We start from the raw sequence: 19477 nt of genomic DNA on the forward strand, positions 1-19477 counted from the left end.
CCAAGAACCCATAAAATGATAGAACTTTCATGGTATCTATCGCTTTCATATCATATACAATAATCCAAGAACCAATGAAGTGATAGAACTTTCATGGTATCTATCGTTTTCATATTATCTATACTATTAAACGAGAAGACCTCATTTTGTGTGTCGCTTCTCTTCTTTCCACAATAAATTAATCAACACGCCTCTGTGTCCTATAGGTACAGTGCATAGTCGCATTTGTCATCCATTCATATGATTATTCAGATTGAGTTATATTGGGAGAAAAACGAGAAAAAAAGGCATCCGGATATTGTCCCGTCATTGGACGAAATTTTAAGTCAGGTTGGACTTCCTGTTTGCGTTTTTTTGTATGCTGTGAACGTGTAGGGAAAACGGCACTATTTATTCTGCCATAGGCGACAATACTAACATTTTCTAATTTTAACACTTTTTATAATAAAAACCTGGATAAAACAGTTATGTGTGGTGTTAGTACTTTATTACTCTATTTTAAAAATTGAAGCCAAATAGTATCATGACCAATTTTCAACGGAGCTTGTTTATGTTATCCATGCCCACGGTCATTTTGTAGCAAATTTATAAAATTTTGAAAGCCTTTTCGAATAATTCTCTAGAAAATATTTCAATAGGTTTTAAAATTTATATTGTAAATATAAACACTGCAGTTATTCATAGATAAATAAAAAAATATATTGTACCCTTACATCCAATCACGGCGCTCCTAAGTTGACTTCCTTCACCTGTCTTGGGTACACAAAAGGCCAACCTAATGCTGGGAAAATGTAATACTACTGTTTTCCCTGTATATACTACGAATAAAGTGTATTTTAATTCTATCTGCTATCATTTTCAAGTTTACTATCCACGGCGGTCACAGTTTATTTATATACTACTTTAATTCTATCTGCTATCATTTTCAAGTTTACTATGGATCCACGGCGGTCACAGAGTTTATTAAATGGAGAGTGTCTGTATACTATATCAGTTGACCACCATGGATCGATTAGTAAACTTAGAATTGAAAGTAAATAAACTATTTAAATAGTAATGAACGTTCATAATATACAGATAAGTGCTAAAATTATTCATGTGAACTTTTGATAACTTTTCTGAAATTCTCCAGTTATTAAATCTTTTACAAAATTCATTGATTACAAAAAAAATATGTATGATTGTCATGTTGAGACAACTCTCCACAAGAGACCAAAATGACACAGAAATTAACAACTATAATAGGTTACTGTACGGCCTTCAACAACGAGCAAAGCCCATACCGCATACGCAGCTTTAAAAGGCCCTAAAATGATGATGTTAAACAATTCAAACGAGAAAACTAGCGGCCTTATTTATGTACAAAAAATGAACGAAAAACAAATATGTTACACATAAACAACAGCCACTGCATTATAGGCTCCTTACTTAAATGTTCATAACATACTAAATGTATGTTCATATTGAAATTGATAGAAAACCAGGAATTGGGAATTTTGGAAATGAAGGAGGAGGGATAAAAAACATTTTCCTGTCCCCAATAACCTATGACTTATGATACTTTGGCTGAAATCTCCAGTCATTCAATATTTTACAAAATTCTTCCAACAACACTTATAAACTTATATACTTTAAACTACGCTCTGAACGCCCGCGATTTCGCGGGTGTGTTCTAGTATACTATAATCTAAGAACCAATAAAATGAAAAAACTTTCATGGTATCTATCGCTTTCATATCATTGATAAATAAATAAACAATGAAATAAAAATAAGTTATTTATTTGTTCACATGTCAATACTGGTTGACAAAAATTTGACAATAACATTAAACAACAATAATGGACGTTAACATGAAAAATAATCTCAACAAGGCCATTATATACTATACTTAAAGTTGAAACACAAATTTCATCATTAACGACAACAAAGAACAAATGATTCAGTAAATGCTTGAAGTATTTCAGGTAATATGTTTTTCAAGAGGAAAATTATGGGTATAGCTAAAAGGAATATAAATTAAGAAAATCTGATAATAAATAAAGTTATCTATGCTTTTGTTTAGGTATTGGCAAGGTTTGTAGACTTCAATTAATTTGATTTACCCAGACCAAACTTTAAAAAAAAGCCAGTTTAGTTAGCTATCAGTGATAACAAAACAGCTGTCTAAGACTACTTTTACTGTTTTGTTATAACTTTTGCTTGAAAAAACACAGCAAAAAAAAAAAAAAAAAATATTAGTGAATTTACGTCATTGCAGGGAAATATATTTAAATACATTTAATTGGGGAAATCAAAGAACTATTTTCTGTATCATATCACAAAGATGTTGTTTAATGAAATTTGATTAAAAAAAAAAAGTAAATTCTTAATATTAATATCATTATTTGAAACTATTCAATCTAACATATGAAATATAACTAGTTTTGTCTTTGGTACAATGAAAGAAAAATGTCTATTAAATTTGCACCAAAAGGCATGTGTAACAATATATTCCATTTTATAAACAAAAAGAAGTTTTAACATGATAAAAAGATAGTAAAAGAATAAAATTAAAAGTGAATATGTTTTACACAATTTGGTACACAAAACATATGTTAAATGTATGTTAATGAACACATAGAAAACATATGTCAAAGAGCACAAAAAAATAATAAGCTAACATTATAGAATTTACATCTACAAAATGGTACCAAATACCACCACATGAAATAGAAAGCTAAGTTCCTTTAATAAATGGCAAGGGCAAAAATTGACAAGAAGGCTTATGGGATAGGCTAATTATATAACAAATGAAGGTGTTAGACACCAGTTATACTTCAAGCAAGTATGCAGATATAATATTAAATATAGCTTCAATATGCACAAAATAAATATATATATACTTTTTTTTACAAAATATCACAGTATTTTATTACACATTATTACACATTATAGTACAAATGTATCAACACATTTCATAATTGCCATCAATTTGAAAGTTTTATTCCTTAGCTCATCATGCAGGGTTTTAATAATAAAAAAAAACACAAACACAAACACAAATTGATATATTTTGAAAATTTTGTTTATATCTCACAAAAATCTGACAAAAATGTAATTAAAATCAACCTTGTTTCTAAAACTATGTTCCAAATCTTATACAAGACCAGCATAAATACAAAACAGTTTCTTTTATAAAACTGGTTTATTTCTTCCTTTTTATTTGTGTATTAAATAATTAATAAAATATTGAAATAGAACACTAAGTATGTTTTAGAATTTTGTGTGAAGTTGGAAAATTGAGGACTTTCATATTAGCATAGTTTATTTGTTGTCTTTTTCATAAACAAAGTGTTCATAATTTTTATGGGGTTCTCTGTTGTTTTATATATAGTATATTATCAAAAAATATACATTTTATGTTACTTACATGTGCTAATAGTATAACTTATATATGCTATAGCATAATTGTGCAAATTACAATAAACGTCTTTTATCTTTTATTTTTAAAAAAAGAACTATTAGTATGTGTCTTTTTTTGTGTGACCTTACAACATATAAAAGGGCTAACTCCATTCTTATTTTTGCCCATTGAAACAAAGATTGTGTAATAGAGAAATCAGTTACTATTTTCTAAAATATGATTCATCAATTTTATCCAAAGAAACAACATCTTCATAATTTTCAAATAGCCTTTTCAAATATACATTCTTCAATGTAAATCTTTTAATTAAAATTTATTGGTAGAATAGTTTCTGTGAGGTGTAAAACAATTATCAAAGTGGTTTCAAAAGGCATGATTGTGATTATTAAAAAAGAAAAGCCCTTGACTTTAATAATATATTTAAATAAATAAAAAAACAAATCTACTGATTTGTCCATTTTTTACTGAATGCAATTAAGTACAAAAGACCAATCAACCAAAAGTGTAATGGTGAAAAAGTAAAATCACAAAGATACTGAACTCCGAGGAAATTCAAAACGGAAAGTCCCTAATCAAATGATAAAACACATCAAACGAATGGACAACAACTGTCCTACTTAAGATACTTACAAAAGTAAAATGACCTTCTGAACTTCTGACATTTTATTAAAAATAAAGTAAAAGAATGATTGACCATAACCTACAGAAATTGTTAAAGATTGCCACCAAAACCAGTATTATAAATCACAAGACAAATGGTGTACTAACTGAAATGACTTGCCTGATTTACTGATGAATATTTGTTGCAAGTCTTTAAAATATAGGTTTTACCTTACAGCCAATTGAATTGAGTGTGTAGTTAAAGGTAATATCTTTGGTTAGCTTGTTTGCTAGTTGATCATGAAGTCATTACAAGGTAAGGTATACTATCCTCCTTTCTAAGTAGTCTAGTCCTACAGGCAGAAAAATTGTTATCTGTCGGACTAGTCTACTCTTAATGGAGGGTAGTTTACCTAACTTAATGACTTCACGGTAGCCAAAGATATTACCTTAGTAACCTTTACCTACACACTCAATACAATGGGCTGTAAATATCATTTAAACTTAACATTAACCAATTACATTTAAACTGGAACATAAGTTATATTTACTAGTCCAATTGGTTTAAAATTTGATACACAACAGTTTGTCATATCTATGACCCTTTACTCTTATATAAATTGGTAATGCCCTTTTATACTGTTTCATAAAAAACATGCAAAAGACCCAGAGAAGGCAACTTGAATTTGCCACAATTGGTGGGTGCAAATATTATGTTGTACAAGTTTAAAATGTAAACAAGTCTCAAATTACTGATATAAGTGGTTACTTTATTTCTAAAGTGTCTTCCCACAGTCCTATATATGTTTTAATGGAACAGCCATTAGAATATATATAAGATTACTTTTTTATTATTTTAGGATTTAATTCATTTACCTTACTATTTTCAATGACAACAAAATGAGATTTTTAACATGATGCTTTGCACATTTAAAAACAACAAAAATATATGTTGGCAAAAAAATTAAATAAAACAACATAAATTTATCAAGGAAAGAAATACTCATAATCTCAAGAATTCACACTTTGTGTAAACCATATTATTATTCACATTTTGTGTAAACCATATTAGTATTCACACTTTGTGTAAACCATATTATTTCTTACTCTACAATTTCTAAATTCACCATGACATAGGCATTTCCTTCTGCCAATGAGTTAAAACAACACTCAACTACAAAATGATCAGCCAGGTGAAACATGTATTTTGACAGCTTGAAACTTTTCTCCAGAAAAATATGTTCTTTTGGCCCCAAAATAAAAATCCAAAATCTTACAACCATAAATTCATGGGAAAAATTTGATATCACAAATAACTATAATTGTTTAGTTAAATACTATAACACTTGACTAGCAGCACTTTGACTTAAATAAATTATAGCACCAACAAAGTTTACTCCTGCCGCTATAATAAATACAGGAAACCATCGTCCATGACTTTGTGAAACTAACTCTGCTGTTAATGGTCCACATAAAATACCCGGAATAGTGGCCTAAAATATAACAAAATAAAATGTGTAGACATTTGAAATATGATTGATTAATTGATTGTTGGTGTTTAACACCACTTTTAAGCAACGCGTTTGGGCTATTTCGTGGTGATCAAGTTTTTATGGATGGAGGAAGCCCGATTGCACGGAGAAAACCATGACCTTCGATAGGAAAACTGACGTTCCTAGTCATTTAAGAATGGAATCAAGTGAAACAGCATGAGTGGTGTTCTGACTTACAACATCAGTGTTGACTGACTAGTGATTACAATAGTACTTTCACCACTTGGCCACCAAGGCCCACATTTGAAATATGAAAATCACCAAAGCAATCTTAAGATACATGTACTATGGTCAAACCTCATGAAGGACATATTATTTATGAAATGACAGAAATAAAACATCTTTATCAACATAGAGGAAGTCATTTATAAAATATCTTAGCAAGTTACCAATTTGGAATGTGAAAGAGGTTGGACAGCACACAAAATGGTAATGAATCATGACCACACCAAAATATGTGGAGGGCTGGATAAGATTGAAAATTTGGTCACAGTATCTACCAACAAAAGACAATACTCTTTAACAAATCAGTGATTTTTTTGTATATCACTGATATATGATTTTAGCAAATTAGAATGATGGAATGCAATCTCCTATCTTTGCAATCAGAAAGAACAAGGTTATATTATAATCTTGATGCTATTGAGGTCACAGGCATCCTTTAAGATTAATTAAAGCATCAATCAAGAAGCATGTGATGTGCATACCACTTCAAAAAATAAAGTCACGGTACTTACAGTTGATCATAAAGTAACCTATATTCTGTTAGACTATATAATGTACTCACCAATGTATTTGATATGGCAAACGTAATGCCAGCATGATTAGGTGCAATCTCTGCATGGTTACTTAAGTGACCTGATGAATTACATGCACTTAATCCAAGTGATAAAGATACAAAGCTGAAAAAAAAAGAATTTCACTTTGTTCTTATAACAAATGACAACAGATAAGAGAAGTATGATTGATTAACATGATTGAACAATTTGGCTCAATATTAAAAATGGCTAATAATGAATTCATCTAACAAATAAGCAAACAATAATTGTATTTTATACTAGTTTTTTATTCTTGTTAATTTGCTCAGTGTATTTATCTATCTTTTTTATTTGTTTAACTGTATTTTTTATATAGATGTCTGTCCATAATTTTTTTACCACATGTTTTACTTTCAATACTTTAACAGTTAATAATTGTATTGAAAATATTTCATTGATGAATGTAGTAATATGCCCTTTATATTTAATTTTCTGTACACATAATTGGCTTAATTCACTCCATCAAATATTGATAATTCTGAATTGAAAACATATTTTTCAACATAATATACTTATATTTGTCAATATGTCTTTCATGAAATTTAACTATATTTTCAAAAATAATGACTACTACTTTATTCGACATAAACCCTAAAATACTTACAAAACAGCTAAAGGAAGATTATCAACAGCACTAAAAAACAAAATAAATAATCCTGGTCCTAACAGACCAATACTTGTCATTAATCTTCTCACGGACACCGTCGTCCATTTATGTTTTATTATTAATGAATCTGCAAAGTGACCAGCAACTGAAACAAGAGAATCAAACAATTAGTTTTTCTATGTTAAAATGTATAGCTCATAATTCTAGTTATTACATAGCTAAGTTAGTATGATAGCTAAGTTAGTATGGCAAGTGTCTTGCTTTTAAATTTTCAAAAAATGTTACAAATTTCTTGAACCATTAATTACAGTACACACAGAAAGGATGTAATCTCATACTCCCAACACTGATTCTGGTGTAACACAGTGTCACACTGTGAAACACAGATTTCCCTCCCAAAAAACACCAAGTAATTACTCCCATCTGGGAGGGTTTTATGACTTGTTGATTGCAGGTAAAAGTAATAAAAATCAACAAAGTATGACTGCATAGTCTGACAGTGACATATAATTACATGTCAACTATTCTCTCACTTTTTCCTATTTCAATCATTTCCTATTTAGTTTTATTTCTGAAAGCTATAAAAAAAGGTTAATGAAATGATTTTTAAAAATTATATACAAAAAGTATTTTTAGATTGAAAAATTATTTACATTCTTTCATAATTTCATAATTAAGAATGGCAACTTGATATTTACAATAAGTTGTATTTATAGTCAGTTTAAAGATCTTTAAACATATAGATACTAGATATCATTGAGATGGGAGCCATCTCTGTGGGCCCCGCTGTGAATAATGTGCATTAAAAAATTGTATCTTTACCATAGGACATGGGTTTGTCAACTGAAATCAAAGTTTTTGACCTTGACCTTTGACCTAGGAAGTTGTAAATAAATTATGACACACCCTTTGGTATTGGTTTATAAACATGTCAAGTATAAACTTTGAAATGATAACGGTTCTCAAGAGATAGAGCGGACACGATCTTTACCATAGGACATGGGGTTGTCAACTGAAACCAAAGTTTTTGACCTTGACCTTTGACCTAGGAAGTTGCACATAAATTATGACACACCCTTTGGTGTTGGTTTATATACATGTCAAGTATAAACTTTGAAATGATAACGGTTCTCAAGATATAGAGCGGACACAATCTTTACCATAGGACATGGGGTTGTCAACTGAAACCAAAGTTTTTGACCTTGAACTTTGCCCTAGGCAGTTGTTCATAAATTATGACACACCCTCTGGTGTTGGTTCATATACATGTCAAGTATAAACTTTGAAATCATAACGGTTCTCAAGATATAGAGCGGACACGATCTTCACCACAGGACACAGGGTTGTCAACTGAAATCAAAGTTTTTTGACCTTGACCTTTGACCTAGGAAGTTGTACATACATCATGACACGCCCTCTGGTGGTGGTTAATAAACATGTAAAGTATAAAGTATGAAATCATAATGGTTCTCTAGATATGGAGCGGACACAAAGTGTTACGGACGGACGGACGGACAGACGGACGGACAGACTGATCACTATAGGGGACCCGCCTTTGGCGGGGCCCTAATTAATATATACATGGTTAAAAAAATAATAGTAATGATACAAAAAAAAATGAATAAAATAAAATAATGTAGATAAATTTCATACATATTATATTTATATAATCTTCATTTATTATTTTAATTTATAAAAAAAAAGATTGAATAAATTAAAATATATGTCTTTATTTTCTATTAATTATACTCCACTTACAGGTGATGTTTTGTTTGTTTTAATTATGTTTCTTAGGTATAAAAAACCAACACTGTCAGAACAAATGCTGAATATATTTTTAATAAATAAAGTTGTGTGCAGGATTCTTTAATAAAATCAGATAATAATATATCTCTGATTAAATTTAACAAATCTCACACTTTTCATCATTTTTGGGACTCATTTAATGACAGAAAACACAAAAAATGTTTATTGTAGTCATCAACTACTGGCACACTTCAAAGGTAATCATAGCAATAATCAAAGAGCTGAAGAGCTCTGACGGGAAAGACGGCAATTGTTTCTTTCTTCTTCTTCTTTTTTTTTTTTTTTTTGGGGGGGGGGGGGGGGGGGGGTATCTTTTGATAGTCTACATGTAAACAAAGAATGAACAAAATAATAGCTAGAACATGTAGAAAGGCTGACAATAGTGCAATCAACTGTTGTTTGATGTGATTTCCTTTCCTTAGTTAAGAATTCATCATGGAGTCAATTTGGACCAAAGTAAGAGATCTGCACCTTCTCAATCAAAACATTTGATTAAAGTTGAAAGTTAATTATCTTAAATCAACTGAATTCTATCATTTAACAACATTTTAATTGTGTACCACTGAACAGCAGGCTAGGGTAATTCTCCATTTGTTGTGACAGTACTTTCAGATTTTTAATCTTTTTTCTCAAGAAAGTGAGGACTGAAAAATTTATTCAGTTTTAAATTTCCATTGATAAAGTTCCAGTTACAACTCTCATCACAGCGGTACATGTACTTATAAAAACCAATATGATTGATATAAGCTGTGTGAAGCTTATTTCCAGATCCTACATTTTGATATATTAGTAAATTTCATGAATAAATAGGTTTAAACTACAAAGTGAAACATTTTTAATTTCATATATTTTTCACCATTACAATCATTATGTTAGTACACACAATTTGGTTTAATGGATGACTACTTTTCATATACTAAATGTCACAATTTAAGTGTTCAGATACATTGACTTATTTTAGTGGATAATTACTCATCAATTGAGGTACTCCTGTATTGGAGGAAGATTCTCAAAACAGACTTTTACAGAAAGAATGAAAACTGCCGTTTCTCTCCCCAATCTCATGTATCCCCAGTTATTATATAAATTGCAAGTTGACGTAGAAATTAAATCATTGCATCATGTTGATGTTTGAATCATCTACAGCAAACATAATTGTGTTTATTGTAAACAAAAACCGATTTTAAATTAGTACATGAATTCTGAGAATGATTTTAGTAATCAGTAAAGGATATCCCTGCTTCTACGTAGGGAAGTGTGGCATTCCAACACTGACGTCATTACAATATAATAGGTTGATATATTTAGAATATTTCGAAATATAGATTTTTCTGGATTGTAAAAGAAACGTATATAGTGTAAGGGAGAGCTCAAAATACGACAATTTCACAAGAAACAGAAGGGAAATGTGTGAAAAAGTGTTTAAATTCAATCTTCATTTTTTTGTCTCTTTCTCACGATCATTCCCAGTAAGATTTTTTGGAGGGTTTTCCTAACTATCAAAACAAAACGATTGACGTGAGGGCTTGTCACTCTGACCAACCCCATAGGGGATTGACGGCTTGAAGCCGTCTTTCCCCAAAAATCATGGTGTTGGGAGAAACCACACCAAGGTAGTAAACAATTAAGGAGTTTTAGGGAGGAATTACTCCAAGTTTCTCCCAATTTCCTCCCAAGATTTGGAGAGTGTTGCTGGAGTTTCCTGGTGTGACACCAAGTTTTTACACAGTTTAGGGAGTATGAGATTACATCCTCTCTGTGTGTACTGTATGTATAATTTCAAAATCTGTGTATCCTGATTATCTTATAAGTAATGGTTATTGGTGTTTAACCTCACTTTGGGCACTATTGGCTAAAAAGGGGTGGTCAGTTTTTAATGGTGAAGCAAGGGGAGGTAACCAGATAAAACCATCAACCTTTGACAGGAAAACTGTCAATCCTAGTCAATTAGGATTAGAGTGTATGCACCTGCCATGTGCAAGGTTACAACTCACAACCTCAGTGCTGGTAGGCTAGTGATCCAGTAGAAAAACTACAATTTTTGTACTTAAGACTTCTCCGCCACCAAGGTCAGCAATGATTATTTTTGACAATTCAATACTTTAAATCTACTTACCAACACCTACTAATGAATTCATGACATAAGGTACAGCGGTAAACATTATAGAACTTTGATTAGCACCTAACGTTCTTCTCATATATGTTGGTAACCACTGCATTATAATATAATTTGACCAGTTCATACTAAAATGTGCTATATAAATGGACCACAGTGGCCAATGGCATAAAAATTCTCTCCATGATACATTGGTATTAGATACCTACAAAAAAAAGTAAATTATTATATTTTGACAGTCTATCTATAATAGGAAAGGACAGAAGTATGATTTTAAATGGGTTTAAAATAGACAAAATAAGTAATGATGTTGGGAAATAAAGTCCTCATATAGATCAGCAAGATATAGGGTGCAATCAACAGTTTTTTTCTATGACGTCACATTTTGAGGGACCATGCATAAGTGACCCTTAGTGGTGGACTGATTAATAAAGATACTTGTATAAAACTAGATATCACTGGAATCAGAATGTTCTCTAGTTTATAATGAAATAAAAATAATGTGTACTTTTAATATATTAAAAATATTCCATCCAATGAACATGGGGGAAAAAAAGGTCTAATTTGAACAAAAAAAACTTGAAACCAGGTCATGTGCACACCCATGAAGACATGATCCATGCACATTTTACATAATCAAAACTGTATGAAATTTGTAGGTTTTTACCTGGCCTTTCAAAAAAATCTTGTTTCAGGGTACGGTTTCCTGCTCCAAAAAGAGCTACAGTGGCTGCAAATAAGTTTTCAATTTTCACTGCCAAAAAAACAGGTTGTTTACAGTGTTGTCTCCCCTCAAAACATGTAAAGTTAATATAATTTTAAAAATTATTTCAATCATTCAACCTGTTTTAATTCAAAGCTAATTAACTAATTTTTACAATCAAATACAAAAAACATGATACTTTTTCACCAATTGAGTAAATAAACAGGGGTTTCCCTCCATGGTTATTTTTAGTCGGGGAATAACCCCTAGTTTTTTATACGAAACTGTTTATAGCACCCATATGGTTGTTAATTGTCTTGAACGCAATCTTTCATCTGCATGTGAATATGTATACCGACCCTAGTTAAAACCCCCCGAACCTAGAACTTTTTTTACATTTCTGAAAAATAAATTTCAAACGATCAAATTTTGAGGATTGTGAATTAAAATAATTAAATTCATAGATTTCTGTCATCTGAATTTCCATCACAAGTATCTGTTATGGCTAAAATGCAACAATTCATAACAGAATGCAACAAAATTAACTAAAAACGTATCAGGACTGTTTATTTTACAACCAAACACATGTAAAAATGGCGGACTTCCGGTTAAGGCATGCATTATACCCGTAACAATTTTGGTAAACATGATTTTTTTTCTGGATTTTGACATTCAAAAAAAAAATTAAAAAAAAAAAAAAAAATTGCCGACCTACCGACCCTATTTTTAAAAAGTATGTAACTGGAACCACACATATATTTTTATTTGGCCTTAATAGAGAAGCATCAAATACCAGCTTCAAAGTCTTTGTTTTAACATGACCAAAGATCATGACCTCCAAATCACATTTAGATAGATTGAAAATTGCATTATATAGTCTGGTTAAGCATTATATATAAAAGATGATGTTTTCCAAGGGCAAATATTACATGTATATCAAGAGGACATGATTGAGGTCCTTCTATTGTAACAGACTTACCCACCGAGCAAAATTTCTAACTTGCTATTTCATAAAAAAGCAGTCTTTAAAAAAACATGTCACAATTACCAGACAAATTATTCTGACTCTGAAATGACAAGTCTTTGCTCTTAATACTACCACAAGTCCACAGAGACGGTTAAGAAGGGTTAAATTGACAGTTTTTATTTTTATATATGATCAATTGTTTACTTACTTTTGGTGGTTCAATAAATTCTTCTTCTGTTGATGTTCTGGCTTCTTGGTATAATACTGCCCAAGCTAATACCCAGAAAATACCCATAAAACCAAACAAATAGAACATCCAAGGCCAGGACATATGTGGTAATATCTAAAATACAATCAACAAAAGTATGTACTCAAATAGTGTGCAGATTTTCTTTTCTAAATAGAATGTCATGTATTATAGTTACTTTTTGGTAGTACAGTCACACACTTGATAAATTGCTAACAAGGTTATAAAACTAGGAAATACTACAATATCAGGAATTTTCATACTTCATGTCAAAATGCCAGATTTTGTTTGGTTAATGCAAGGGAGATAATTTACCCTACCCCATGGCAAATACTCCACTAACTGTCACTGGAAAGCTTCATCAAGTGTGTGCTTTATTAAGTACAGATGGTTGTAAAGTTTTAGAAAACATAGATTATCACTTTCAATTTGAAAATTATAGACAGTAATAACAGAAATTTCAGTAACTACAAATTAAATAAACTATCTGAGAGGTGATAGAGCAGATTGGTACCCCTCATAAAGACATTGTCAACCTTGCCTTTACCTAAGTTGACAATATTTTCTCATGGCAATAATCTAATCTATCACTCTCCCAGGTATGTGTTATTTACATATTATTACACTTCTTGTTTACATTTTTCTTCTTTGGTTTTTGTGGATTGTTGTCTCATTGGAAATCCTACAACATCTCCTTATTTTTATATGTACAAATAACAGGCTATTATTTCAACTTGGAATTATCTGTAAATATGGAATTTGCATAATTTCTTGTGCTTGAAATTTTGAATAAGTTCCATGTTTATTTTGCGTTATAATGTTTTTAAGCGTTGCATACCACTTTCCATACAATGTCTTTTGTATAGACGTTTTGTGCGCTGCACAGTACATTCTATTAAAAATGTGCATTATTCTTTGAAATAGAAAGTGTTGTGCCCCGCACAGAACATTAAAATACAGAATAAACATGGAATTAACCAAAAATTTCAAGTACAAGAAATTATGCAAATTCCATAATTAAAGATACTTCCATGTTGAAATAATAGCCTGTTAAATGCTAAGTTTGCACAGTTTATGAAATTCTCAATTGAATACAGAACTTCTGTTCAGATCCCCCTTATTCATTGTTTACTTACCACAGAAGCCACCGTTTGACCTATTGATCCACAAGCTACCAGGTAACCAAATGCTCTAGATCTTTCTTCCCCAGGAATGGTATGAGCGAAGATATGGAAAATTGTTGGAAGACCTATAAAATAGATCAGAGTCTAATTATCTTTCCATGATGAAAAAAAAGACAACCTAATTACATATATCATACAAACTGAATTAAATCATGATAGGTTAATTAAAAATTTAGAAAATCTATTGTTATTGAATAAACAAAATGACACATTTAAAACTAAATTAAAGAAAAACATATGAAATGAAATTGTTGTGAAAAAAGAAGAAAAAACAAACAGATCTTTTGACGAACAGCAAAACAGTTCAAAATGATACGTTTAGGCAAAGATGAGCTTAAAATGTTCAAAAATAGTGTTTTAAGAAGAAATTCTACTCAATTAATGTTAATTAATTTACCTAGCCCTTCTCCAAGTCCGAGTAAAACTCGAGAAAATATCAACAGGTTAATAGACGGAGCACAGAAAGGTACCATCAGAGTAGAAAAAGACCAAAGGAGAACAGATATTAACAATATAGCCTTTCCACCATACTTCTTTGATCCACTTCCTCCAAAGACCTGAAATTATAGGTAAAATTTAAAGCATGGCTAGTGATTTCTTACATGATCTATACAACATTCCTTACTACATGTACGTCATGAAGATTATTCTAAATTAGTGTTAATTTCCAGAATAAATTTGGTATTTAACATTACTTTCAGCTCTCTTGGTTTTATTTTGGTGGCCGTTTCTTATAACTGCATGAAGCTAGAGTGCATGAAGACAACCAACAAAATCTTGCAGGCAAACTAGCAATTCTAGTCAATTAATATTGGAGACAAATGTAAGTGATAAATTTGTCCTGGTAAAATATGTCTGGGCGGACAAACATTACTAGTATAAAAAGTCCATAGTAACAGAATTTACTGGTATATTTAGTCCGATGTTAGTAATATATGTCCCCAGATTAATTTTCCTAGGTAATCATGTCCTTTAAAGTCATATTAGAAATTCAATTACATTTAAACCATGGAAATTTAAATGTTATGTTTTAGTAATGTTTAAGAGTTGCATAGTTATATTTTTGATAAAATTCATGTCCCCAGACTAATTTTCCTAGGAAATTATTCCATGTCATTAATAGTCCTAAGTTAAAATGTCCATGCCCTTAATTTTAAAAGGTGAATATGAATGTAATGTGTTTTAATATTGCTAAAGACAAAACAAAGAAGTTGTGTATCAATCTGTTAAATAAAATTTATGTCCCCAGACTAATTTTCCTAGGAAATCAGTCTATGTCATTAGTATTCCTACATGTAGGTAAACATGTCCATGTCTTTTATTATAAAAGGAAAATGTTATAAGCAATGGGAACCCAATAGTCATGTTTTAATTAGGTTATAAAGGAAATGTCATTCATTTTAATTGGAAAAAAAATAAGGAAATTTTCCAATCGTATCTAACATTTTTTTCATCTATTTTAAATATATGTTATGATATAATAAAACTACATGTATAAGAAAAACAAGTCTTGGGACAATTTTTCCTAGGAAAACAAGTTCCAGACATAATTTACTAGCTATGGACTTATTTTCCTAGGAACATTTGTCCTAGGACTTATATTCCTAGTAAAATCATGGACATGGACTTGATTAACTAGGAAAAAAAATCTGGAGGACAAATTTTGCTACCGGACCAAATTTACTGTTACACTAACACACCTGCCAAGTGCAGGTTTCAACTCACAAAGAGTTGACAGGCTTGTGATGGCTGCATATGATCTACCTAGAACACTCAGTCCTTTACTTTTGAGAAATGTATACATGTAATGTTCATTGAAATAATTACCATTTGATTATGATTACATTTTAATTACAGTTTTGCCTTATGTCTTCTTACCTGACTGCTCATATATCCAACGGCAAATGAACTAAGTACCCATCCTTGTCCATGCAAATCCCAATTATATTCATCAGCCATAGGAACAATAGCTATAGGCATAATGACTCTGTCTGCTGCATTTATAAAGTTAGCAATTGAACACAATGCTATGGTGTGTGAAGGTTTTGTTAACATTTTATTCATCCTCATGTTATGATTATAACCTAGTATTATATAATCTCCAACATCTTCATCATTTCTTTAATAACTGAAAATAAAATAAAATTTTGTCAAACTCAAACACCAAAATTAATAAACAAGTTATTACTTTAAATAATTCATTATTGTTATATGTAAAGTCATAGTGTTGCATGGAATGTCTTCTTTGCGATTCTATATTTAAGCTATGTCAGTTTTTCTTTAAATCATGATTTTTCAGTGTCCTTTTGATGTCTTTTGCTCAGTCGTTAGTTTTTTATGTTAGGTCTTAGGTTTTGTTTACTGTTTATCTTTTGTTTTGATTATCATTTTACATGTATAATCTTGAAAATGTGTATAAGCAGTTTCTAAACATTCAGACAAGTCAGATAAAGCATGACAAAATATTTGGTCTAAAAAAGTAAATTTGATTGAAATTTTTTCCTGTAAAACATTTGTAAAAAAATAGTTTCAATTAAAAAATTCAAGGATTATTCATATTTAAGCCTACATGTATGTATAGTGATCTATAAGTATGGATTTTTCAAACAAATTTGAAACCAATAATCAGAGGAAAATTAAGAATAATCAAAATATATCGACTTTTATTTTTTGCATGAATATTCCAGAAGACCCTGATGATAAAAAAACTGTGAGTTCCAATGTCTCCCAGGTTGCACATATTCTATGAGAGATATGAAGACTTGAGAGCAAAATCATTGCAATTTTCCATATAATTAATATTTCTTAGGGGCATAAAAAAATTTGGATCGGCACTGATTTTGGAACTTGTCTGAGACATTGCAAATTATGAAATATAAACCCTACACGTTTGCACCTCACATGTTCGCCCCCGAAGTCCGTTCGCACCCAATTTTTATTAGAATTTCAGTTGACTTAATAGATATTTTTACCAGAAGTATATACCAAACAATTATATTTCTAAACATAAAAGATAATTGTTTTCAACAGCTTGGCCCAGTTGTCAGATTCGCACTTTATTTGCTAGAAACAATCAAAAATTATTTAAAACACTACACTAACCAAAACATGATTAAAAATTATTCAACACAAAAATAAAATACTGGTTGTCAGAAATCTCACTTTATATAAAAACAATGAAGAAAATGTTTATAGCAATACACTTACCATGCCACAAAAAAAAACCTTGTTAGAATCTCACTGTATTTAATAACAATAAAACAATTTATATGGGGACGAAGTCCCCAATTACGGTAGAAAAATCAATAAAAAAAAAAAAAAAATTCGGGGAAATTTCCCAAATTTTTCATTCTACTAATGAACTCAAAATCGTTAACTTTTTTTTACAGATCTACTTCCGTTTCCGATCTTGTTTGCATCGTTTGCATGAGACTTTGAATAAAATGTATATTTATCAACATATCAACAAATATAGGAAGGAATTCAACATCCAATCTTTTTTAATAATTGTTTGAAATGAAAAAAACGTTACAGTGTTTCTTTGTTTACATTGAATATGACGTCATAACTTGAATAACGTCACAACTAAATCCCTAACAACAGAACCAATATATCGGAAACGTTACGGTATTTCCTGGTTTTTTTTATCAACATGTTTGAATCAAAAAAATAATAATACAGACTTCGTCCCCATTCACAGGTAATGCCTGCCTCATATTATTTATAGCAATACACTTACCAAAACTCGTTTACAAATTATCAAACACAAAACCAATAAAAATTGGGCGCGAACATGTAGGGTGCGAAAGTTAAAGGGGGCAGACATGAATAGGTGCGAAAGTAATTGGGCACGAACGAACCCGGATTCAGGGCTAACAATGCATGCATATTCCATGTAATTAATATTTCCAAGGGTCATAACTCTTTAAAAACTTGTCGATCTGCAATAATTTTCATACTGGTCCTAGACAATGCTGATTTAAAACCTTTGAAATAAATCTCTTAAAAATCTGGCAAGAATTGTTCACTGAAAGTACTGTCACAAGACTGTTAGTATGTCTAATATTTGTATGTACCCTAGAGGCTACAAAGCATCGTGCAGGGGACATAAAAGTGTGACATGCAACATACCATCACAGGTTTGTGAGGAATAGAAAAAAAGCCCCATTTAACATTCATAGAGAATATGAGAAAGGTATAGCAGTCAGAGGAAATATTTTAGGGCTCATATCTGAACATATGTGAAATCTTTTACATGGATGTCGTAGGGACTGTGTCTCATGGTGCCCTGTCTGTGCGTCATATATCCTTACAATTAACAAAATTTACTGCTACTATTTGTTCTTGTATCCTTTCTTGTGACATTCAATAAATTTTTTTATTGGAGCTTAATAGGATTAACTGGGAATTTGCTTGTAAAACCTTGTTCAGTACGTGGCAGACATCCGATTCATACGTAACCGCTTAAGGTAGTGAAGAAATCTATAGTTAGTGAAGAAAATATCTTGATTTGATATTGCACATAATATTATCATTTTTCCATCAATTTTTAGTAAAGTCATTACTGATGCATGTAAACTTTCAAATCTATTTATTTGTTAAAAAAAGAAATGATATTGTTTTCTATGTTTTAAGCGGTTTCGTAATTATTTTTGTAATATTACTTTCGTTCCGGACCAATTAAGTAATAATTCCGTGATATAGCCCGTTAGAAAAAATGTGTTTTATTGTATATTTCAGGTATTTCTGGTTTTCACTTTAAATAGGTGAAACTTAGTGACAAGCGAGGAAAAAATGAGGGAAATACACGTCTGGATGCGGAATTTTCTCACTGCGTGGGTCTCTTTGACATATTCCTCATTTCCATTCAATTTTATAACTACATAAAATGTATAATTACATGAATGACATAGTGTTCAATCGCGGTGAATCAATCTCTCACAAAAGTCTCGATAAATTAATGGTGTCAGGCATGAAATTTTTAGACAGACAGACAGACAGACAGACAGACAGACAGACAGACAGACAGACAGACAGACAGACAGACAGACTATAAATTGCTTGCGTCGCTCATTTAGATAGGTGTAATAGTTCAACAATGAACACTCTCTGTAAATCATTCGTTGCTTTTATTGTTTGTTTTATTTATCTTGTATTGCTGATCATTGTTTTCTTTCTACCTTTTCTGGTCTTCGTTTAAAAGTTTTTGACCAAAACACAAGAAGAGGTCAAAAATCGTCATGTAAGTCCAATAACTCCTGTAACTGACAGTTTCATCTATGTGACCTATATGTAGATCTTGTCCTTCTGAGTTGAATTATTTGTAAATCTTGTCTTGCTGATCTTTTTAGCTACTGGAATATACGCTTTTTATTATAGCAGTGGCGTAGCTTGCATGTATGCTCAGATGCTGAAGCATCAACATCAATTTGACAAAAAAACAAATTTTTTTTTAATAATTATATAATGACA

General features: G+C 30.7%; 1 protein-coding gene across 3 annotated transcripts; it reads right to left on the reverse strand.

The window, feature by feature from the left end:
• Positions 1 to 1764: 1764 nt before the first annotated feature.
• Positions 1765 to 18483, reverse strand: LOC143073165 (sialin-like). 3 transcript variants are annotated; one of them, XM_076248522.1, is made up of 9 exons: positions 18428 to 18483; positions 15884 to 16133; positions 14403 to 14562; positions 13958 to 14070; positions 12783 to 12917; positions 10905 to 11109; positions 6980 to 7127; positions 6345 to 6459; positions 1765 to 5497 (listed from the first exon to the last, which is right to left on the reverse strand). In XM_076248522.1, exons 2-9 carry the CDS (start codon positions 16073 to 16075, stop codon positions 5342 to 5344), a joined length of 1224 nt encoding a protein of 407 aa, XP_076104637.1. In that variant the 5' UTR covers positions 16076 to 16133; positions 18428 to 18483; the 3' UTR covers positions 1765 to 5341. The 3 variants fall into 3 exon arrangements, with proteins under 3 accessions (XP_076104637.1, XP_076104621.1, XP_076104629.1); XM_076248506.1 differs by having other exon boundaries at positions 18319 to 18483; XM_076248514.1 differs by having other exon boundaries at positions 18261 to 18483.
• Positions 18484 to 19477: the final 994 nt, after the last annotated feature.

The sequence above is a fragment of the Mytilus galloprovincialis genome, chromosome 1 (assembly GCF_965363235.1).
Source record: "Mytilus galloprovincialis chromosome 1, xbMytGall1.hap1.1, whole genome shotgun sequence".
Taxonomy (NCBI): Eukaryota; Metazoa; Mollusca; class Bivalvia; order Mytilida; family Mytilidae; genus Mytilus; species Mytilus galloprovincialis.